Source organism: Heloderma suspectum, chromosome 3, assembly GCF_057233095.1.
Source record: "Heloderma suspectum isolate Gila_16-S chromosome 3, 16-S_ref, whole genome shotgun sequence".
In the NCBI taxonomy this organism is placed as follows: Eukaryota; Metazoa; Chordata; class Lepidosauria; order Squamata; family Helodermatidae; genus Heloderma; species Heloderma suspectum.
In genome coordinates, this window is record NC_139460.1 from 257,649,103 (window position 1) to 257,673,877 (window position 24,775).

Consider the following 24,775-nt stretch of genomic DNA (forward strand, 5'->3'; position numbering starts at 1 on the left):
ACCCAGTATGTATGTATTGGTTTAGTGTTTTAGCTGCCATGCACGAACTCCTTCTAAATAAAAGCCTCATGGCAAAGGTTTAGCCAGGGCTTGGCTCTGGAACATCTAAAATAACAATGTGTTGGATCCAGACTTATCTGTAGAGTAGACCCATTGAAATCTATGGGACTTAAGTTAGTCATAAACTGAATTAAGTCCCATCAATTTCAACAGGTCTTCTCCAAGTATGAGCACATCTGGATCTGACCCAGTGTCCTTGAGCATTCTGCACATGTGCTGAATGCCTTTCCTCTGACACCACTGAATAATCACAAATCTTTGTACACTTGGGGTTATGGTTAAGACTCTGGAGGATATGCCTTCTCTCCCAGAGATGGAAGTTCCTTCAGGTATGTGTGACTAATTTTCCATTTTACAGGTGATTGAACTGAGGCACAGGATTTTGCAACCAACCTACTCTCATGCTACAAGGAAACATTTAGTGTTTCACATGATAGCATTTGAGATGGATGTTGAAAATACGTGATACCCTGCTGAAGTTGACCACCCCTGTTTTAGGGTTGGGGATACAGTGCACCACTTTGTTGCAGGTCCCACTTTTATGTGCCTCATGTGGCACAGAGTAGTAGGCGGCAGTATTGCAACCAAAACTCTCCCCACGACCTGAGTTCAATCCCAGCGGGAGCTGGGTCCCAGGTAGCCGGCTCAGGTTGACTCAGCCTTCCATCCTTCCAAGGTCAGTAAAATGAGTACCCAGCTTGCTGGGGGAAAGGTAGTCACGACTGGGGAAGGCAATGGCAAACCACCCCGCTATAGTCTGCCATGAAAACGCCAGCAAAAGCGGCGTCTCTCTAGGAGTCAACAATGTCTCGGTGCTTGCACAGGAGGAACCTTTCCTTTTCCTTCCCGCTTTTATGTAACTAAATTAATGGTGATTTGCTGATGATGGTCCCCACTTCAGCCCCATATACCCTGCAACAGGGCAGTGAGAATTGGTTAGTTTTGATCCATGTGCAAGCAATTAATCCTTGCCATGTTGTTTGCAGAGATGTGTCCATAAGACACGGCTGCTTCCTCCTTAGGAATTGCTGAAGTGCTTCGCTCTATATTCATTCTGTGCTCAGCATCCATTTATTTATTACATTTCTATACCACTCAATAGCCAAAGCTTTCTGGGCAGTTCACAACAATTAAAACCATAAAATACTACATTTTCACCTAACAACAATATTACTGTTGTAGTTCTGGTTATGGCCAAACAGGGTTTCCTCTAATGGTAATTCAGCTGCTATCCTATACACACATATTGTGAAGCAAGCCCCATTGGATTCAGGCAGATGTAACTAAACATGATTAGGATTGCAGTGCACAAGAGTGAATTCTGTGGGTAGCATGTGGGGACACAAGCCTTGTTTACTTCAGTAATCAAAGCTTGACTCTGATTCTCTTAAGCTTCTACTAATGAATGAGGACACTCTTGGTATAGAGTCTTGTTCCACATTGAACTCAGTTGGACGTATTTTGAGTTAGCATGTATAGATTGTGGTGTTAAGGTGTTAAATTTATCATGGATGATTTAACTGCTTGTGTCCCAACTTGTATCAGTGTCCTAAGCTAACGTATTTCCCCTGAGTGCACTCTGTACAAGATCAGTTTATTCAGCAACCCTTTTAACTAGGGCTGCAAGCTTTCATTGGCAGAATACTCAAGAAAAGCTTAGAAGTAATCCTGTGGCCACTAGATATTGTCTAGAGGGCCATAGGGTTTTTCAGTTTACTGGCTCTGAGCTTGTAGACAGCACTGTGAGCTCAGAGTCAGAAAACTGCGCTCCTCACCTCCTCCCCCTTGTAAGCCTGTGTGGGGAGAACAACGGAGGCTGCCTCTCTGTGTTTGCAAACGGAGCGCAGAGAGGACAAAAAGGGGTGGTCCCAGGGGCGGGGACTACGGAAGTCTCTTTACAAAGCTTCCTATGCACCATGCAGCCTTCTCCCCCCATCCCCGCTCCAATGTCCCCAGCTAGACACATGAAATTGCGCATCTAACCAAAAATGCAGGGCAGCCCCAGCACCAAAGAGAGGATCCCCTCCCTGCATGGGAGAGTCGGCCACCTCTGAGTTCGGAGGCAGCTGACTATCTTCATAGGATTGCACCCTTAGTTGATTTGTTTTCCTGTTGGGGGCCAAGTTTAATTGGTAGGGCTGCAAAGATTTAACCACCTGTTTGAGGCTTTGGGGTTCTGGAAGGCTTCTTTGGTTCTGATAGCATAACTTGCAGTTCCATAAAAGAAATCTTTAAACATCAATACCTCAAAAGGATGGCTAAACAGATATTTTAGCAATGTGTGCACTTACTGAAATATAATTTAAGGAATATTTAGCTGATTACCTGCTTTCCAGCTGGTTTAATCGATCTGAAATTCTTTAATAGGTTGGTAGCCCTATTTTAGCTCAGGATGAAGCAAATTGAAATTATTCACTAAACTCATGGGGTGACTTCCAGTCTGTGCTTGTTATGGTTTTGCTGTAACAGAAATGGTCATCTGGATGGCTTCAACCTATTGCTGCACTTGCTCAGAACATTTTGTGAATAATTCCATTGTTGTAAGGCAAATCTTCTGATTTAGGCCCCAAACAGATGTTACTTTAAATCCATATCTAGCAGCTATGTCTCTTCCCACCCACCATTTTTACTCTAGAGTAGGTGAAGGAGGTACCCTAGTGTAGGGGGGCTTCTCCACTTCCTATGCAACCAATCCTCCCATTGTACTGGGTCGCCTGCACTGCATCTGTCCTAGAGTAAAAAATGAAAAAAGGTGTAACTGCTAGATACAGATTAAAAGCAGTGTCTGATGTGGGCCTTGAACCAACATGAAATGCTTATGTAACCCACAACCTTTCTCTGTTGTTTACAAAACTCTACCATGGGAACACCTTTGTGTCTGCTAATGCTCTCCTTGAGCAACCTTTTCAATTCTTTTCTTGCTGTGAGGTTTGTGGCAATAGTTTCTGGGTGCACCTTAAAAAAAGAACTAACATTGTTCAGTATTTGCAGGGCTATAAAACGGTTTCTCTATATCTCTAATGCCTCTTCTGCTTTTCTTATTCCTCTGCTGCTTCTTTTCTTGGACTCTGAAGTTTGGATGTCCAGCTTATCTGATTCTCCAAAGAAGGCTATTGCAGGTACAGCAATATTTTTGTGTACGAATTTGTACTTGCTCCCTTTGGTGTGCCAGGTGCAGGTTAAACAAATGCTTAGATCAGGGGTGGGAAACTTTGGGAGGTCTGGGGGCCATTTTTGCCCCCCCCCATGGACTGCAGTCTGCCAGGCAACTCCCCCCCCCCCGGGTGGTTTTCATTAATGAACAAAATGACATCCATAGTAGCTACGGAGCCCTAGAAGGGTCAAATCTAGCTTGCAAACTGTGGTTGTCCTTTAATTTATTTATTTTTGATAAATGTTTTCTAAACATTTGTGGAGGCGGGGGGCAGGAGCTGCGTGGCCCACAGGCTGAATGTTTTCTACCCCTGATGTAGAACTTTGCATGGCTGAGGGTGGGGGTGGGAATGGGAGACTACAAAGAGGTAAGTGGCAGGTGAGGGGGGGTCATGTCTACCAGCAGAGTTCTAAACAGTGCTCAGAAGAACACTTAATTTTATTTATTTATTATTTGTGGCATTTATGTTGCCCCATAACATTAATATAAATAATCATAGAACAATAAGCAGCAAATGGTTTCCAGCTTAAAAATTCAATAACACATTTACATTAATATAAGGAATCAATATTCTTTATATTCCCCCCATGTTTATAAAATATATATTTTTTAAAAATCGATAACAAAAAGTCAAACAGTATAGAGAACATATAGCATTGCTAAAAGCATACAACAGATGTGAACTGAAAAGTTCACAACTTTAAAAGTCTGGGGACATTAAAAGGTCTTCATCTGGTGCTAAAATAGCCACAATGAGCCTCAGAGGAAGGCATTCCAGGACTGGCGTGCCACCCCCAGTAAGAGCACAATCCTATGCATGCTTAGACAGAAAGAAATTCTACAACTCCCAGCATGCCAACCAGAGATGGGCCTCTGAAGATGATCTCGAGGTCTAGATAGATATATATGAGAGGAAACAATTCTTCAGGTAACCTGGTCCCAAGCCATTTAGGGCTTTAAAGATCATGAACTGGGCTTAGAAATGAATTGGCATAATATAATCAAATCATCCAGACCTAAATTGGGGGGTGGGGGTGTGTGACAGTCTTGTTGTTCTATTCTGGATTAACTGAAGTCTCCAGACCATTTTCAAAGAAATATTATTTGTTCAGCCTTTCCAGTAGTTTCAGAAATATTTCCATGTTTATGATGCATTGAATTGCATGTTTCTCTCCTTTTAGCCCATCCTTTAGTTTTATTCCACTCGCCTCAGGCTTTTGTCTCCAGTACAAGTTTTTATTTAATAAAAGTTTGATGTTCCATTATTTTCCCAATAATAATAATTCTCTTGACAATTTCCTCAATTTGCTTCCTACTGTATTTGCTATTGTATGTACTACTGTATCCAAGAATGCATTAATCTTGCCATCTAACGTCCTGTCTCTTTCCTCTAACAAAGTCTCAACTTTCTCCTTTTATTTTCTTCTTTCCTTCATCCTCTCCTCTCTCTCTTTAATTCTTTAGGCAGGCTAGTGAAGGTATCTCTCTCCCATCAGGCTCTCTGGTCTCTGAGTACTTGGACTTTGTTGCTATTTCGTTCTTAAATAATTCCTAAGAATGTGTATTTGTGGTCCATTTTAATACCTTTTTTGATATTTTTTTTCTGTATTTTGCTTTAATTCTCCTTTGTCACCATAAAGTACTCAAGAAACATTAGAAGCAATTTTGTAAATGTATACTTAAGTTAAAGTGGACTGAGGCTATTTCTTCTCCCTCAGACTTAACTGTACCCTTTAAAAGTACATTTTAATGAGTACCCATTCAATGATATTTGTATCAGATGATGCCCCCATATGTCTACACCTGAGAATGAGTTAACGGCAATGCAATAATCGACTATATCTTTTATACAAAAGGAACCTAGTATACAAATAAAATTGCACAAATCCTGATTTTAATTCTTGCAGTGTTGACATAACCTATTGCATAATGTCCTTAACAAAGAACAACATTTCCCTAAATGTCCTCAGTGAAGAACAACATTTCCCCAAAATTCTTTGAACGTTTCCCAGGAAAAGAGGGATAAAGAGATTGCACAACCCCAAATTTAGTTCTCCAAGATCGCACCGCTAGTTACACTATATCCATAATGCAAAAAGAAGACAATCTCCCCAGTTATCATTGCACATTTTCAAAGGCAAGCACATTAATAATATTCCAAGTTCCCAAATCTGATTCAGCAGCACTATATTGCTAACTGCACCATTTCTGCAATAGCGGAGAGATGGGAACTTGTCCAATGGTTATTACCACATTTCTTAAAGGAAGAATGGTGGTGATGGGATGAGTTCAAATACTGCATAGGCAGACATTTAATTCAGCTGCATTATACAATTAACTCTACCATACCTAAACAGGGAAAGAGGAAAAAATCAGTCTCCAGTTCGCATTGCACACTCCCCAGGACCAAGAACTCAAATGTATGTACATTTTTTTTAAGGCAAGAATGGGGAAGGTGTAGCCCTCCAGATGTTGTTGGACTGCAACTCCCATCATCCCTCAGTATTGGCAATGTTGCTAGGGCTGTTGGGGGCTGCAGTCCAACAACATCTGGAAGACCACCCCTTCCCCACTCCTGTTTTAAGGGCGACGCTTTCACTTTAGGCTCCACTTAGAATTGTACAGCCCTAGCATAGCTGGACCCACTATGCCCTTGTTACAGAAACCGCTTTATCTGGATATTCACATGCACTAGTCCAGGGCAAGAAAGAGTCTATATATGCCCAGTTTGGATTCAACACATCATTCTGTGGATCGAATCCCCACAAGTAACGAAACAAGCCATACCCAGTTGTAGCTGATTCTGCCTCTTGGCCATTGTGTTAATATGGCCCATTGTTCTTACATTACCATGTGGCTGGCTAGCGTCCATAAGAATTGCCCTTGTGCCAGACATCTGGCCATGTGGCTGATTTTAGACCCATGCAACTTGGGTCATCCTGGAGCACAGGCAGGCTCACCAACAGCATTTGGGACAAGGCATTTGATACTTCCTTCCTGAAGTTCTCCAGTAAAAATCATGTCTTCGAATGCTTATGTGAGGAGCATAGTTGATGGTCTCCCAGGGTAGAATAAAGGAAGAAGCCTCAGTCTGAGGCATGCACACTAAGTCCAGAGAAGCCAAGGGGCAGTATCCAACTGTGTAATTCCACAAACTCAAACAGTGCTAGTGGAGCTCCACTGAATATTTCTATTGGGCAAGCACTTGCCCATTATGCTTGGTCAACAGTTGCACAACAGGTTGCACAAGCAATAGGTTGTGCAATGGGGTTTATGTGCAATGGGGTTTATGTGCAATCGGTTGCGCAAACATAACTTTAGCTGGATTCTTCTACTGCACATAGTTCAATATGTGGTTTCCGCTAACATAACGTAATTTGTGCTGATGGAATGACACAGTTGGATACTGCCAAGGAATGCAACTGAATATGGTAACCTGCCCATAGTCCTACCCTCATATTTGCCCTCTGTTAATCCTGCCCCTCCAAAATATTCTCCGTTTCAGAGTGGGAGGGGGAAGCAGATAACACAACCAGAACAAATTTATTTTATTTTGCATAATACTCAGCTCAGTGCCAAGGTCCATTGAGGTGCAGAATCTGGAAGGTTTTTAATTCTATCTATCTATCTATCTATCTATCTATCTATCTATCTATCTAATATATTAATTGCCCATCTGGCTGGTCACCCAGCCACTCTGGGCAATGTACAAAGTATATAATACAACAGTTTAAAACAATAAAATTCTACGATAAAAACATTTTCTAAAATTTCTAACCCACCCCAAATGCCTGCCTGAATGACCACATTTTTAATGCACAGTGGAAGCTCATTAAAGAGCGGGCATGGTGGAGTTCCCTAGGGAGGGAGTTCCACAGAGTGGGGGCCACCACAGAAAAGGCCCTCTCCCTCGTCCCCACCAGTCTAGCTGTCCTGGCTGATGGGACAGAGAGAAGGCCATCCGAGGCTGCTCTCGTTAAGCGGCCTGTCTGGTGTTGCTGGAGGCGCTCCTTAAGATAGGCTGGGCTGGAACCACATAGGGTTTTAAAGGTCAAAACCAACACCTTGAATTTGGCCTGGAAAACAACCGGTAACCAGTGCAACTCCTTCAGCATTGGAGTGATGTGATCTCGCTGGCGGCTGTCTTTAATCAGGCAAGCCGCCGCGTTCTGTACCAGCTGCAGCTTCTGAACCGTCTTCAAGGGTAACCCCATGTAGAGCATATTACATTAGTCTAAACAAGAGGAGACCAGGGCATGTACTACTGATGGGAGCAGATGGTCGGGAAGGAAGGGGCGCAGCCGCCGTATCAGATAGAGTTGGTACAGCGCTGTCTGGCTCACAGGTGACACCTGAGCCTCCATGGACAGCTGAGAGTCCAAAATGACCCCCAGGCTGCAGACCTGGTCTTTCAAGGGTAGCCGTACCCCATTCAACACCAAGTCAACATCCCCCAGCCTCCTCTTGTCTCCCACCAAAAGTACCTCGGTCTTGTCAGGGTTCAGCTTCAGCTTATTCCTCCCCATCCAGCCACTCACCGTCTCCAGACATTTGGACAGGGATTCTACAGCCAACCTTGGTGAAGGTTTGAACAAGAGGTAGAGCTGCGTGTCATCTGCATATTGATGACACCGCACCCGAAACCTCCTGATGATAGCCCCAGCGGCTTCACATAGATGCTAAATAGCATCGGGGAGAGGATGGAACCCTGTGGCACCCCACAAGTGAGCAGCCACGGGTCCGAAACCTCCTCTCCCAGTGATACCCTCTGGTACCTGCCGGAGAGGAAGGACCAGAACCACCGCAATACAGTGTCTCCAGTGCCCAACCCCTCCAGGTGGTCAAGGAGGATACCGTGGTCAACAGTATCAAAAGCCACTGAGAGGTCGAAGAGAACAAGGAAGGAGCATTCACCCCTATCCAGAGCCCTCCTCATATCATCCACCAAGGCGACCAAGGCCGTTTCTGTCCCATTCTGTTCTGTTTTAAGGTGCCAAATGCAGGCAGCCCTATTTTAACAAACTGTTTCTCTTAATCAAATTATAGTAACAGGAATATGTTGAGCGTGAGGTTGCTCCTTCATCAGGGACATGTTGATCTGGTATTTTGAGTTCAGCACTGTGTGCAATAATGCTATCGAAATGACTCCATTTCCTCTTATAAACTTGTGCTTGCTTGATCCTCCAAGCCTGGGACTGTGATTGAACTGACTGCATCTTCCCCTTCCCGTGCTACTTTTTTTGTGTGCATGGTGAGGGGTGGGGTGGACAAAGGGATGGAGCAGCAGTTAAGTAAAACTGGTCTCGATAGATGTAGGGATGCATGAATATCCCTGTGTTTGACTCAAAAATTATTGTGTGGAAGTCATTTCCTTCAAATACCCGCAAAAGCTCACTGGCTTTTGCAAGTATTAGGGGGATGCTCACAAAACCCCAATGTGCATATTTGAAGCCCTCGGAGACACAATGTCACCACTGATTTCAATACAAGGACTTAAACCTGCTTCCTCTAAACCTGGTGGAGGGCAAAAAGCAACCCCCTTGTGAAGACCTTCTTGTTACAAGGGTCTTGTCCCAAGGGTCTTCATCAGTGGGTTGACTTTTGTGCCACTCCAGCTGTTTTTGGAGCTTCAGGCTTTTATTTATTTGTCTCTTTAGGGTATTTCTATATCACTTTTCAACAGCAAGAAAAATTCACAAGGGCAGCTTACATAGGAAAAAGGTGGCTTACAAACGTATTTCAATAAAGTTGTTCACAGTCTTAGCAGGAGCGGGCTTCACATGTAGCTGTTCCACCCTTGAACAAAGGAATATACTCCCTCACCTTATGCCTGATTGCCTATGTGGGTTCTGGCTGTCTTGGAGAGCAAACCCTCCCTGGAAGCACCTGTTTCCTCCCCTACCCACCAAACCAAATTCAGAAATGGATCTGATAATGTCAGGTCAGGAGGACAGGGCTCCTTCTGCCATGAAGCTTTTCACCCCAGCTGACTTGATGGCCGCTGGAATCCTTACAGCAGGGAACCTAATGGAGCTGCTCTCCTCCCTTGCCAATGTCGTGGCAGTGCCAGCTGCCTTGTCCTTGCCAAAGAGCAGAGATATAGTGGAGTAGGAACAGTGAGGAGCGGAGGTCCACCACTTTTTTCAGCCAATCCCAATAAACTGGGTATTATGCCATGTGCTGCTACTCAGTGAGGTTCTCGTATATATTATGAATCAGCACAAGTGGCTATTGTTTTAGATCATCTTTGGTAGGAGTGGACAAATACATCAAATTTCTTTCAGTTTCTCCTTATTCCAACCCTTAATTTGGTTCTTACTGAACTTTGAGAATTTTGCCGGTCTTAAATTTTGTTCGTTCCAAAACCTTGAGGTTTTTTTTAAAAAGACGTTTCCATTAAAATGTATGTGCATTTTTCCTAATACATGCAATTTTGCACACGATTTTGCCTAATATACACATTGCTTTCACAAGCAATTTTCCTAAAATAATGCAGTTTTGAATATTATTTTCACTAATTTATGAATTTTTGTGTGCGCTTTTTGGATTGGAGAACTCCATTGCAAAATTTGAAGAAGTGTGAATTTCAAAGAATAACTGCATTTCAGTTCCCATATTGGTTTGAAAGTGTGCATTAGGTAAGTTTGCATTAAAATGCAAACTGAACAAATTTCTCGCCCTTCCGTAGTCTTTGGAGGTATGGCTATGAGGTCTGTCAAGGTGACCTCCTACACTTCAAAATTTACCACTACATTGCTAGCCAAGAACACCCCCTCCCTGGAAGCATGTGCTCCCCCAGATCAGAACCAGGAGCAGAGCAGGGAACAATGTCCAGGACAGGAAGCTGCTTTTGCAGAAATGAGATGCTCCATGCCATCTTGGCTACTGTTTGAAGTTATCAAAGAGAGCATTACTATACACTGACCATCTAGTGACCATGTTAACATAGTTAATTACCTTTTTGTGATTTCTGCTTTTGCAATGAATCCCCCCCCCCCGTTTTAACTCTACAGTTTTGTGGTGTCACAGTTTAAGTACAAGAGTGACAGCCTTCCTCTCACCAACTGCAGCTACAATCAAGCTGTGTTGATCAAGACCCACCCCTGATATCTGACACCAAATGTTTATAGTGAGGAGTCAAGCCTTTAAGATGCAAAGCTTTGAAATGGGAACATTGAGGATAAATTACCTCAGTTTGCCTTTGGGTGCTTATCCTTTTAGGCTCTGCCATATTTGATATACAGTAAGCAGCCTTGGGGAACAAAATATGGGGGTGATGATGATGATGATGATGATAGCAAACATTTGCCAACTATATAAATGTGTCCAACCCTGGAATAACCAATTCTGGAGACTACATTCTTAACAAGCTTAACAGCCTTTCTGCACTTTGTTATCACTGTAGGTTTGGCTGTTAACCAAGATGGAAAATCAGTACTGTAGAAGAGTTGGACATGACTTTACAGCTTTTCTTGACATGCAGTTACAGTTAGTGGAAAACAGTTGAGGGAGTCTGTTTTCTGAATTCAGATGATTGCTTTGGATTCCCTGGTATAGCTCAGAAAATGAAAACAGCAGATATCAAAATAAGAGTTCTCCATTATTTGCATTCATTTGGATGCTGCTAATTTCTCTATCCCTTTCATATTAGCACTGGGACTTAGCTGCTGCTTTCACTCAACAAGTGGTTGATAGGACAGAACACGCCTGTTCTTCCCTAAAGAGAGATATTGATAATCTAGTAGGAATTGAGGCATTCCTACACCATATGGTATATTACTGTGGTTAATCATAGCTGTTTAATCACAGCTATTAACAGTTGGTATTTGGCCATCATACCTCTCTGGCTTATCAATAGGGGATCTCTGGTACAGGTAGTGTAGTATTGTGTGTGCATCATTCTTGTCTGCATCTTACACCGTGATTTGTATGACTCAAAGTATATCTGAGGTTCTTTTGTAAATGCCATTCTTACATGTGCATCCCAGATTAATCTGGAAACATTTGAGTTATAATCGTCAAATTAGAGCCTGGCTGATACTCACAATCCATGTGAGCTCAGTGTTCCAAAGAAACGAAGTGCTGATAGCTAGAATGACTTCTTGGAGCATATGCTATCCTTGTACATTACATAGCACGTGCTTTCTGGCCATTGACACAACCCCGAGATTTACAATTGGCACTAGAACCTGCTCCTGTGGGTGTGTATTTTGTAGGGATCAAAATATCCATGATAAGGAGGACTGAGAAGTCTGAGGGATCTCCCCAGAAGAGGCAAATTCTTCCATGCTGTAAGCTCTGAGAAACAAATATATTTGCACGGGGGTGCAGGAGGCAGCCAGTCTGGATAGTATGGAAGGGAAAAAGCAGTCAGAAAAATTAGAGGCAAAAGATTTGCCCTCAGATTATGCATGGCTTACACTGGAGGCCATGTGTACCTCATTAGGCAGGATTTTAGTTTAGAGAACTCAAAGCTCTTTCAGGTATCAAATTATGGCTTTCAGCACTTTAATGGAAAGCAAATTTTGCAGCCCATCTGATACCTTTTGTACACACAGCCACGGGAACACATTCATATATCTAGGTGTGAAAGACACCAAAGTTCTGAAAGGAAGCTTCTACTTCTAAATCTTAAGAAGTTTCTTGGCCAATTTCTCTGTTCAGGTCTGTACAATTTTACCTAGCCAGATCTGTTGGGATGACAAGCTGCAGGCAGTTAGACCTCCATTTGGTAAAAGTCCATGTATTGTGTGTCAAAAACCTTTGTAGCATAACTCTGAGAAGAGAAGGAAACTATTGTATGCCAGGCCTTCAATGGAAGCAGATTAGTTTGTACTTATTCTGTTTCTAATAGTCTTGGGCTAAAATCAGCTCCTTGGACTCATCTCTCCCCCCACCCACACCCTACTTTCCTGGAAGACATAACTGTGGCACACTCACACGCTGCACTGGTTTGCACATAACAACAAGCCCCAGTGTGTTAATTTCCCCATGGGGCTTGTTGTCATGCGCTGGCCACCATTTTAAAAATGCAAGCCATGGTGGGGGTGTGCTGTGGCTTGTCATTACGTGCGAACCTGGCCAGGGTGGGTTGCTGGGATGATTAACAAACCACCCACAACCCTTAAACAGGCCATGGGTTCTGGATGGTTTGTTAATCACCCCAGCAACCCACCCTGTCTGGGTTCACATGTAATGACAAGTCGCAACACCCACTCAACCATCGTGGCTTGCATTTTAAAAACTGAAGCTGGCACCGTGACGATTTTCTACAGGGAAATTATCCCATGGTGGTTTGTCATTATGTGTGAACCAGGTCACTGGATTAATGTGTTGAATAATAAGAAATGTGCCAATTGGTAAGCAGGGGAAGGATTAAGCCAGGGCCATCATCAAAGGTAGGTGTGGTTGGGTACCTGCCAAGGGCCCACACCCCAGTAAGGGCCCACTGTCTGGCAAACTGGCCCACATGAACTTCTGTGTTTGGGTTTACTTCCCACATAGACTTTGAATAATTATGCATTGCCATGTTTCTTCCAGGCTGCATTCTGAAATGACTGAAGACTTGTATCTTTGCAATGGTCGAACATAAAGTCTAGAAATGTGCATATGGCCAATTTCTGGGAACCTTCTCCACTTTGAAGCTCAGATGTGCATTGAATTATTTATCCATCACAAAAACTGTGTTGCTTCCTTCTGCACTATTCAAAATTCTTTTAGGGAGGACAAACACCTGAACAGTCCTGAAGTGCTCCTTCTTTTATGTTGGGAAAGAGGGTGGGAACTATATGTAGGGTTGAGAATCCCAGATTCCCCCCCCCCTTCATAATATTAATACTGGTGGGGGCACTTTATAGGTGAGTACAGTGTGTGGGCAGGGATGCTTGATCTAGTGCCAACTTCAGGCTTTTCAAAGCCCTTGGGCAAGACACAGTGGGCCCCCTCCTTCACAGAGTCTACCTTTTCCCCATCATTGTCACCAGCTACTATTACTCCTCATCCTCTTTCTCATCATTGCTACCACTTGCTTATTTGACAGGTAGAGAGCCAGTAGACAAGCAGGCAGTGTCATCTACTGCTCGTCTTTCTCACCACGACCATTGTCGGGGCCAGAGTGAGAGGCAGGTGAATAAGTAGGTTGCAGTGGTGAAGGGGAGGAGTGACTAAAAGGGGCTCTTGACAGTGGGCCCCTACTGGGGTGTCAACCTTTGGCAGGTACCCAACCGTGCCTACCCTTGATGGTGGCCCTGGCTTAATCCTTCCCCTGCTCACCAATTCTCCTCTGCAAATACTCCCAACTGTTTTTATGCCCCTTTCCTCCAGGTGGCTGGGGTAAAACAGTACCATTGGGAACATTTTTAGGGGAGAATCAGCAACAGGACAGCGTGGTTAAGCGCTGTGCCTTTCCACACTTGGTCTGCACATTTGTGTTGTCTCTGCAAAAGCATCTGGGGGGTTGCCAAGATGCCTGTGGTTGCCAAGATGTATCATTCTGCCTTGAGAGCACTTGATCTGAGCAAAGAGGGAGCACCTGGTCTAATAGTTTCCTCCTTCTTAACGTATGTAAGACAGATGGCCACCTTTAGAACAGTTCTTCCACAATCTTCAATCTTGCCTTGTCTTAAAAGATCAAGCTCCATCCCTTTTCTCTCTTGGAAGCACAGCTAAAAGAATCCACACTTGCCTCAGCCAGTTGAAATGGGTCAAATGCCAAAGTACTTAGGTGCTCTCCAACTGTTGGAGAACTCTGTCTGGCAGCTTCTTGGATGCCCTCCAAGTGGTTTCACACATCTGTGTGTGGAATACCATTGCCTTAACTTTTTCTACCTGTAACCCAGTTGATTGGACTCTGTAAAGTGTGAGCCAATTTTCCAAGGAATTGAGGTGGTTGGGGAAAGGAATCTGACTTCACCCTTTCCTCTGTCTCAACTTTTTCTTGGCTGGATGTCTTCTTTGAAACTAGCAAAACTAAGTGGAGTTTTGCTAAATGGGGGTGAGGGGGGCAGCTAGTAAACTAGCAAGTTGCTGTGATAGATTTTCTTTGAAAGTCTGTACAGAAGGCAAGGCCAGATACTACATGAGCAAGAATATGTCAGTGGGACAAGTTAATTTTGTTTATGTATATCTATTGACTTTTAGCCACGTATTTAAGGCCCTGTTCTTGCTAACTGTGTATAGGGTAGATCTTCAGTAAAGCACCTGCTGCAAATCAGAATTTAAAGTGGAGAGTTGGCTAACCTTCATAAATGAGATGGTGGAGAAGAAAAGAAACACATGAAATTTGCAGGGATCAGTAAGTAAAGGGGGCGTAGAGCAGATGGGCATAGTAAGGACAAAGATATACAGAATAAAGACTTAGAAACCAGAAAGTGCCCATGGTTTGAAGTTGACTTATTTCAAACAAACCACAGTTAAGATTAACCACAGTTCTACAGTTTAGGGTTCAGATGATACAATAACCCACATTTAATCAGCAATGGAAGAGAGGATATCCAATCTATTCATGGCCATGCCAGAGTTGGAGAGGCGAGGAGGGGCGTATCAGCCCAGGAGAAGGCTAGGCTTGTTCACATCATAATAAACCATGGCTTATCATGATGTATGAATGCAGTGAAGATTTAAACTTTGGACATTGTGATGTTAAAGTGTGCCCCAAAGCATATGCAGAAGACTTTCCTCTTGCTCATCCAATTGAGGGTGAATGTCTGGTTACATGGCCTCCCAGAATGGCTTGATCTCCAGCTGTCTCTCCTTAGACAGGAATTGCTGGAAGATCCATCTCAAATAACTTGGTCTTAGTTGCAGAATGACAGCAGAAACCTGCTAATCCTACAATGATTCTACTCCTGTCCTGCATTTGCTCATCCACATTTTTCTTCCCTATTATGTAATGGAAGAGCAACTGAATGCAAATCTCCCTTGGGAACCTTCTTGCTAACTGTCAGAAGTCCATATCCAATTAGCAAAGTGTCTGGATGAGTCGGTGAAAGAAGGTTGTTTCTTCAGAAGCTCTCCATTCTGTAAATAAAATCTCTTGATAGATGGAACCAATTAGACAATTCCTTGGAGAAGGTTCTTGCAAAGTAGTATGACTTAGCTAGCATTAACTCAACTGGAAAGAGTACTTTTCCCTCACTGAGACAATGAAAGTTTCTTTCCCTCCTTCCTTTGAGTAAATGTAGGGGTTGGATTGGACAGAATGGAGTTGCAATTGTGAGAGAGATGTCCCTTAAGGAGATGTAAAGAGAAATCCTTCCAGACATGGGATCTGAATGGTTTCTAGATCAAAGATCAGCATAGGGATGGATGTAACACTCTATTTCTGGTCTGTATCAGTTTCACAAGTATTCAGTCATAAGCCCGTTCTGTCCAATTTCCGCATTTTAAACTGCATGAAAATATGCATTTTTTCATATACAGTTGTACACAACTTTCCCTAATATAGGCATTTTTGCATGCAATATTTGAGCCAAGAACTACATCACAAAATTCAGAGAAGTGTGCAGTCCAAAGGATAACTGTGTTCTGATCCACATATTGTTCCAGGAACAGCAAATTAGATTGGTTCACTTAAAAATGTTGACCAAACTCAATTCTTCCCCATCCCTAAAGTTATAATCTTTCCCTTTTGCATATGGAATGATTTGTTTGTACTAAACATCATCTGCATCCTATATATGCCCCTCTGCATCTGATATATATGTGGTTCCTTTGATCTTCTTGCTCCATGAGGTTCAACTCAATGGCCTGGTTCACACAATCACAAGGGGTGTGTTTCCATAAGCGGTTTAGTCTGAACCAGCTGCGTGTGGAGGTTGTTAGCGATACATGACGTTGTGGCCATCCAGCAGCTGCCCCGGACTTTATTGCAGAAAAAACGGTTCTTCTGAGACTGGTTATAGTCTGACTTTTCCTCTTTACTTCAGCTCAGTTATGGTTCTGTTGGGATATGTTCCATCACCTGCTCTTGTGTTGGTATCATAGTCCTGCCCATGGGGGCGTGTAGCCCTGCCCATGGGGGGACGTCGCTCACCTACCTGTGACCTCACTGACCCAACCATTTCCCTCCCTGTTTTCCAGAAGTTTCAATGCTGCTTTGGAGCAGGATGCCAAGGGACCAACTTTTTTTAAAAAAACTATGAAAATAAGTGCTAGATCACCAGTGCGTATAAGCATGCTATCGTGGGCAAGCAAGTACTCCCACTACAGCCTGAAAATCAGGTTTATCTCAGGTCATGTCCCCAGAACTACATGTGGGGATGATCCATGGGTAATATTCCTTTGTGTCCTTTTGACCCAGGCAATGATGCCACAAGCATCATAGTCCAGTTTTTGTATTACACGCTAAGGTGCTATCTCATTATAATACTGTTGTGCAGTTCTTCCATCAATACGCATGCCCTCTGTGTCAGTATCTTGCTATCACTCTATCACTCAATAGCACTAACACGCATTTGTGCTATTAGTTCAGGGGTTCCTGCTATCTCCTGTTGTAGTTAATGAGGCTTGTTCGTGAAAGTGCACCATCACAACTTTGCGCTATCGCGTCATAGCACATTTATTCAGGGGTTCCAGCTAATGCAAAAGCCTGGTATTTAGAGGGAAAGGAAAAAACATGGGAGGAATTGGGCACAGGTCTGGGAAGTCTACTCAGAAGTAACTCCCGTTGTGGCCAATGAGGCTTGTTCCCGAGATTGCCATTAAGGGGAGTATTTCTTGGAGGGGGGAGCCTCCCTTATTGGTTGAGCAGCCCCTGCTGGTCTGATGACATTCACTTCCAATCCCCCCACCCCACCTGGAAGTATGTTTCTGTCAGTGACTTATACTGGTGCAGTGTAGTCCTTTATGGAGCCCTGCATGGAGCCATGCCAATTCCATGAAAAATCCAGTATTCCTTCCTTTGCTTCACCCTTCCGTTGTCATGGAAACATGGTCAAGGTGGTTAATAAGCCATGGTGGCTTGTTAACCACCCTGTATGCCAGGGAGATTAGCATAATTACCCTCTACAGCAGAACTTGTCACAACATGTGAACCCAGCCAGGGTGGCTTGTTGCCAGGGGTAACAAGCCACTCCAAACCCTATAACAGCCCATGGGTTCTGGGGGGCTTGTTACCCATGGCAACAAGCCACCCTGGCCAGGTTCGCATGACAAGGCACTTAGACAATTATACTAATTCCCCCAGCATGTGACGGGCACATGCAACAGGGGGAATAAGCCACCATGGTTTATTTCCCCAGCCATGATTGTGCAAACTGGGTCTGTTTCCTGTAGCTTGAAAAGAGGTTTTATGATTGCACTACAGGTATCAATCAGCTTACTAATGCAAAGGTGTCTCTTTTTATCACCCAATGGGGCAGTTCACACAACACAGTAACCCGCACTCATTGTTTGAATATGGGTTGTTCTTGAACTGTGGGGTTGTTTGTTGATCTGTGGGTTAGTGTGTTGTCTGAACCCAGGGCATTTTCCACAAGGTGGCTTGTTAACTGTGCAGTGCAGCTTGTTAACCACCTTGAACAACCCAACAATAAACCATGGGTTCTCAAGGTGGCTTGTTTGAGAAAAATAAGCCACACTGCATGGCTACCAAGCTACCATGTGGAAAATGTCCTGGGTTCAGACATCACACTAACCCACGTTCATCAAGCAACCCATGGTTCAACAACAACCCACACTCAACCAGTGAGTGTGGATTAGCTGTTGTTCAAACCCAGTCACCAATTGTTTTGTAAATGGCCACTGTTAAAATAATTATCACTGTCTGTACTTTTTGCATGTCATTTCTCTCTGACCTCATCATTTACACACACAAAAAACCCTCTCCCAGTGTACGTACGTGTGTTTGTGTGTGTGTGTATCTGTGACTTAGAGCAACATTTCATACAGACTTGGTTTTCAATAGCAAAATGTGGGGGGGAGGGACGGGGTTGGATACTCTAACAACGACATATGACTTCCCATGTTGGACAGGCAATGAATGAAATCCAGTCCAGGGTTAACAAGGCCTGAAGGAGGTAGGATTTTTTTTTTTTTTCAGCATAGCAACAGAGGATTATGGTTGGTAGGTTACTTCTATGTACTTCATCAAACAAAATCCTTCTCTCCCCCCACCCCTATTTGTTTGCAGGCTGGGACAAATATTCCCCCTCCCAACACACTCACACACACACACTCACGCGCGCACACACACACACGCACGCACTCACGCACGTGTGTGCACACACACTCGCGCACATGCACACTCACGCGCACACGCACTCTTTTGCAGGATCATTCATCCACCATGGGAGTAAAAAAGGGGAATATCAGTCACTTTCAAGGGAATGGGAGAAACTGAAGAACTTTCAGGTGGGGAGTAGGCTTACTTTTAAAGACATGGTGGTCAAGGATTTCTCTCTCTCTTTTAACAGAAGTGGCTGCATGGATGCCAGTAGCACCCCAGCAGCACTCCTTTTGTAATTAATGACAGAGTGCCTCATGGGAATAGCGATACATCATGATGTAGTATTCCCAGGGCCATTGTGGTGCTGCAGGGAGGAGATGGCTGCTCTCCTTGGTATGCCCCCTCCCCAAATGCCAAAAATGTCTGGGCCAGGTACTTTGGTCTTTGTTTATATTTTATTCCATTTTTGGCATACAAGGAGCCCTGAAGTAGCTAGCAACCACTTAAACCATATAAAACTGTGCTAGATATTTAATGCATTAACATCACTTTTAATATTGCTGTAGTAGTAAAAGCATTTAAACCAACCCAGGAGAGTAAAAAAAAAAACATTTCACCTGGCCTTCTCTGCCAGTCAAGTGCAAGCTATCCCAGGTGAGGATATGCAGAATCAGATGCCATCGTGTACTAGGAGAGAGATGTCCATTTTGGTGTGCACAATTGGGTGCATATAATAACCTTGTAAATATTTCTCTGAATGACCGCAAGCCGATGAGCTCTTTGAGGGGAATTCTTGGCTTCCTTCTGGGTTTGCAGTCTTTTGTTCATTAGTGTGTGTGTGCAGAGAACAAGAGAAGGGGAAGAGCCTTGAGGGGAAAAAAGAGCGAGCACTGGCTTAAAAAATGCTTTTGTAGCACATATTTCTTGCTTGCAGGCGCCGAGGAGTAATGTACAAGGGCCGATTTTCCTGTGGGCGTTCAGAAGTGGGCGGGGTAGGCCCTTGTTTATGTTCTGAGTGACTGACGAGCGAAGGGCAGGCGTGCTTCTGCTGGAGTTTGCGGAATAAAAATTGACCTTATCGCTTGTGGCAGAACACGCCTTTGTTTCTGTGTTTAAAATCATATCATCAACCTGGAAAAAACGAACAAGAAAATATTGAGGGGCTGTGGAGGAAAGAAATAGACCTGGGTATCTGAAGTGTGTTTTTACAGCCCCACGTAAGGAGCAGATGGCTGCGTCTGTGCATCTTAGTTTAACAGGGGGGATACTTCTGGGGAGGGAGGCTGAATTGTGGAGCCGAGGGGAACTGTGTAAGCAAGGATCTGGAGCTGTAACTCTTCTTTGACTTCTTCTGTTTCAAGTGAACAGCCCATTGCGCCCTCCCCTCTTCCCTTCCACCACCCCCACCTCCCTTATTCAACATTTCTCATGTGTTTTCTATTTAAGGGCTGCAGCGCAAGGCAAATATGATTGGTGTCCACAGCCCCCTTTTGACTCGCAGCTCAAGCCTGTAAGAGCAAAGCAGGAGCTCAGCCTACCAGGGGGAGAAATTGTGGGCTTGGGTGTTGCCCCCCGGCACACACCATTTACTGAAGCAGCACTGGATTTCCTTTTTTCCCCCCTTTTCATGCTGGTTGTGACTGGGATGGATTCTTCTCTCTGAAGGGGAGCAAGAATGGTGTGGAACCATGTTGGAAAGAGGTTTATTTTCAAACTCCATCCTGCAACTTAGTGTCTAACAATATGCTATTGTGTTAAACTCCTGGGTGTGTTTTTTTTTTCCCTTTCTCCTCTCCTCAACCACTCTCCAATGTTCCTCTGTGCTACTGAGCTGGGGGCCAGAGGAGACTACTTCTATATGGCCAGCCATTTGGGGATATGCTGCGAGCCAAGGTTGTGTTCTGATTGGCTTGGCATTGGTGACAAATCGGCCTATCATGAGTCGGATGGACAGAGGTCACTCTCGAGGAGCCATGGCTGGAAGCTGGCTCACAGCTTGCTTTTTCCCTTCTCCAGGTGCTGACGCTAGCTCTGAACCTATGATCCTGGAGCAGTATGTGGTGGTGTCTAACTATGAGAAACAGGAAAACTCGGAGATCAGCCTGCAGTCCGGAGAAGTGGTGGATGTAATAGAGAAGAATGAAAGTGGTAAGAGACACTTTGAAAAGGGATATTCCATGTATTTATTTACAATTACCTTCTCCCTCTTTTTCTCAATTTCCCCCTCAGCCCTTCATGTGTCTGTGTATTGCATCTGGTATAGTGCCTGACTCAAGAGGTGGGATTTCTCCCCCCACCTCATTTGGTTTGGGCTTGGAGCCAAAATATTGCCTTCTACTATAAGAATGTCTCCTACGCTTGTACGTTAATTACCAATATACATTAATGGAAAATCTTGGGGTTGTGGGGGAGGGGAGTGTCCACAGCGTATGCTCTGTATTTATTAGTATGATACAGTTTCTCTGCTGGAAAAGATCTCAGTATTTCCATTACTTGCCACTATTTGAAGGATTTATTGTATGGGCTATAAAAAATCACTCTGGGGATGAAAACCTGGCATGGTAATTCAACCTTTAGCCCAATCGCAAAGGACTAGGGAGATGTGGATCTCTGTAGATTATATTGCAGTGAAAGGTTTTAAAGTGCTTTTAAAAATTGGATTGTATATGTCATATTTGTGGGGGTGTTGCTTTTAACTGATGTAATCCATTGATTTTCAAATAAGTTTTATAGTGGCTCAGTGAAGTAATTCATTCTGAGTGTTTAATTAGCCAGTAGCAGTCTGTCTTCATTAAAATAATTATGTTGGAAAGAGTTGCATCTAAATCAGCTTTTCCCAACCAGGCGCCCTCCAGATGTGTTGGACTACAGCTTCCATCATCCTCAGCTAACACACCCATTGACCATTCAGGATTATAGGGGCTATAGTCCAACACATGTAGAGAGCTGCAGGTTAGGGAAGGCTGATCTAGAATGTTAAAACAATGCTGTGCAAGCTGAAACCTTTTAATAAGAGACTGCTCTGATTTAAAACACACACCTCCAGTATAAAGAATAAATGAGAAATAAAATGTACCAATCAGGATTTTCAGATAAAATAGATAGGAAGTGCAGGCATATATGTGTGTATTGCTTACTTTAAGTATGGCCTTTCTTAAGCCAAGGACAAGATCCTTCCCAGGGGAGAAAAAAATCAAATCCCTTTGAGGAATCTCCAGATTTTGCTTCTAAACTGAAACAGGAGGATATACTAGCTTTACCTACATTATAGATTAAGACTGCAATCCTATACCAACTTACCTGGGAGTAAGCCCCAGTGAACTCAATTGTACTTATACTTAAGTATACATGTATAGGGTTGCGATGTAGGCCATTTGACAAAACAAAATACACCAAGATTTGAATTGTCTGCTATGCACTATGTAAATGCACTCATGATTGTCCATAAGACTGGTGTTTTGCATCTGATAATTTATTGAATAATGAAAATCTCAGGAAACATAGCTCTACAACAAAAGTATTGAATGAGTTGAAATTGTCAGGTTTAATCCTTTAGATTGTATTTTCAGTGATCCAAATGCTCTCCAGCTTTTTGTTTTGTCTGAGAACCCTTTAGTCTGGGACTGAAAGTTCACAAACCCCTTACTTCTATGCTTCTGGGTAGACAGCACTTAAGATACGGTGTGAATACAGGAATTCCAAGTAGTAATTGCTATCTTCTGGCATGGGCTACTGTTAAGGACACCAAAACAGATATCTGCTGAATAAGGAGGGATGTGAGGATTGAAAGAGACTATAGCCTCCAGGGCTTCCCCTGTTCAGGACTGTGGTAGGAAGTGGCAGATCCACCAAAGAAATTCTAAAACAGGCACTCTGGTCAAGTTTAAGGTTGTGCAGTTTTAAATAAGAGGCTTCCATTATATTCTATGGAGGGCTATCTTCCAAAATAAAAGATGACTATAATTATTACTAGTAAACAAGTGGTGATGGGGAAAGGGATATAGCAGACACAGAATGCTTTAAAAGCAAACACTTGAAGCTAATGGTTTGAGGGACAGGGAGCCAAAGGGAGTGGGGGTGGGGGGATCTAAGAAGAAAGAATGTCATGGGAGGGAATCATGATTATAACTTCAGATGAAGAGGACATATTTCCAGTAATATCTGGGACATCCCTTAAAAGGACATCTGGCAGCCAAATGGGCATTTCCAGAGGGCTTCTTCATTGCTTTATGGAGTGTCTGTTTTCCTCTCCCCTCTTCCTGTGTTGGTTATTGTATGCAAGAATCACAAGCATTGAGAGACTGCGAATAATGGAAGTCGAATCTGATGTTTGACTCAAGGAAATAAGGAAATTTGGTCCAGTGTTTCTGTAGAGTGTGCAGTCTCTCTTTCAGATAGTTGCTCTGGAGTGAAAGTCACAACCACTTGCCACATTATATCTCCTTAAGGTCCCATGTGGCATCCCTAGAGAAGATGCTACTTTTATGAGAAATTCTGTTACGCTAGATTGTTGCGGTCCATCCTTTCACTCCGTGGAGTCTTTGTTGCACTCTGTGTCTTTCTGCCAACAGCTCATCACTACTGCTGTTGAAGCAGATCTGGGTGAGTTTCTCATGGTCTGGGACCGTGCATCACTTCCCTAAGGATAAGAGATAATTATTGTAGATTTTCTTCCTCTTGACTGCGGAGAACCCATACCAGCCTTCCCCTACCTGGAGGATGGGGCTGATGGGCATTGTAGTCGAACCTATCTGGAGGTCACTGGGTGAGGGAAGGCTGATGTATACCTAAATGTTCTTGCCTAAAGTAAAGGAAATAAACGTATGCTGTTTTTACAATGCCTTTCAATTCAAGATTATTCAACAGCTAATACATAGAAAGCCTACAGATTGTAGTCTCAAGTAGACTTTCGAACAATTTTCAGAAAGTGTATATGTGCTCTGTTGTGGGGCAATGTTTTTGCTAGAGAGGGTGGGAGGGAGGGAGCAAGCAGCAGCAGCAAGCTACACAGTCTGCCTCTTTTAGAAGTTGTCTCCTGAGGGCTGGTGTTGTCCAATGAAGAGGGAGATTTGCCCCAAAACCAAATCCATACTTCTTCATGAAGCTAACTGGGTGGCCTGCCCTGGCAGGGTCTACCTCTCAACATAATGTGTCCCATGGGATGGCTGTGAGGATAAATGAGTTTGTACACCAGATAGTATTGGAGAAATTTGTACACTGGATAGTGTTGGAAAGACTGCTAATAGTTGTAAACTTTATATAAAATACTTTTGTGCAAGTGCTTTTTGCATGTTGCTGCTTTTGCAGTACAAATGATTGGACCGTTTGAAGAAAGGGATGGGGAGGAAACACTGAGTAAGCTCTTTTGCCAAGTTTGACTTGGATATATCTTGAAATGGTCAAGTTGTAAAACTGTGGCTGCTAGGTTGTTTGTAGTGGAAACCCTGACAGACAGTTAAGTATAATCTTGGGAGGAGAACTTTGAGGGGTCTCTTCACTCCTCAACTGGAATTTGCTCTTGCTGTGGTGATAGTGATAGCAATTTTTAGCTTGTCTGAGTACACCTGTTAGCTATTTGTTTGGCATGACATAGTCACTAACCTATTTTAGTTATAATGTTACATTATAATATGGGTAAAACAAAACCTGTTCTGACCAAGGTAAATTAATCAGGACTTAAGCAGTATGTATTTTCAAAGGAAAATGGTCCTTAAAAAGATGGGGAAGGTGGATTGGGTTTCTCCCTCTCCAAGATTATCTCTCTGGGTGTGGAATATTACTTTTTGAGAGCATTTTGAGATTTTTCCCCCCACTCATGCCTATACTCAATATGTTAATGGTTTTGGGCATCTCCCATAATACTAATGTGTTTATTTATGTGATTTACTTTATTGCCACAAGGCCTACTTGTGTCTTTTCCCCCCCAGGTTATAAATTGTCCTGTTTCTAGGCCTGTTGCAGTTTGATTAAATAGGCCTGCGGACTTTGCCCACATCAGGCAGTATCTCTAATCTGGCCAACTGCTCTGTGATGGAAACCATTTCAGCCAAGTTACCAGTTGCCTTTATGTTGTGGGTCACCATAACCTTTCTGGGATCTCCCATTATTCAGTGAATAGCATCCCATTCCTGTAAGCGAATTGTTGGAAAGCCAACAATCTCTCTGGCTCCTAGAAGGAATCGAGAAAAGGATTTTAGGACAGAACTATTTTTTCTGTAGCACTTTTCTGTGTACAATGTGTCTTTTATACCTTTTATCTCATTTGTTCATCTATTTGCATTGTAGACAGACTTGACAGTGGCTACAAAACCTTTAGACTCCAGTAGCTAAGATTATTATGCTCTTCCCACTTCAGCTTTGTTTTTGAAAGTGTGACTAATGTGCCCATGTTATGT

The 24,775-nt window shown here is 43.3% G+C and overlaps 1 protein-coding gene across 6 annotated transcripts in view; it reads left to right on the plus strand.

Moving 5' to 3' along the window:
• SH3PXD2A (SH3 and PX domains 2A) overlaps positions 1 to 24,775 on the plus strand; it is a 374,731-nt gene that overhangs the window by 237,609 nt on the left and 112,347 nt on the right. For 2 of the 6 annotated variants that reach the window (XM_084846410.1, XM_084846411.1), the window contains one exon: positions 20,397 to 20,528. In XM_084846410.1, the coding sequence (XP_084702536.1) occupies positions 20,397 to 20,528 (132 nt within the window). Of the gene's footprint in view, positions 1 to 3,134; positions 3,180 to 19,509; positions 19,598 to 19,839; positions 19,891 to 20,013; positions 20,082 to 20,396; positions 20,529 to 24,775 lie in introns of those variants that run through there. The other 4 variants (XM_084846409.1, XM_084846413.1, XM_084846414.1 and 1 more) reach the window with 4 other exon arrangements.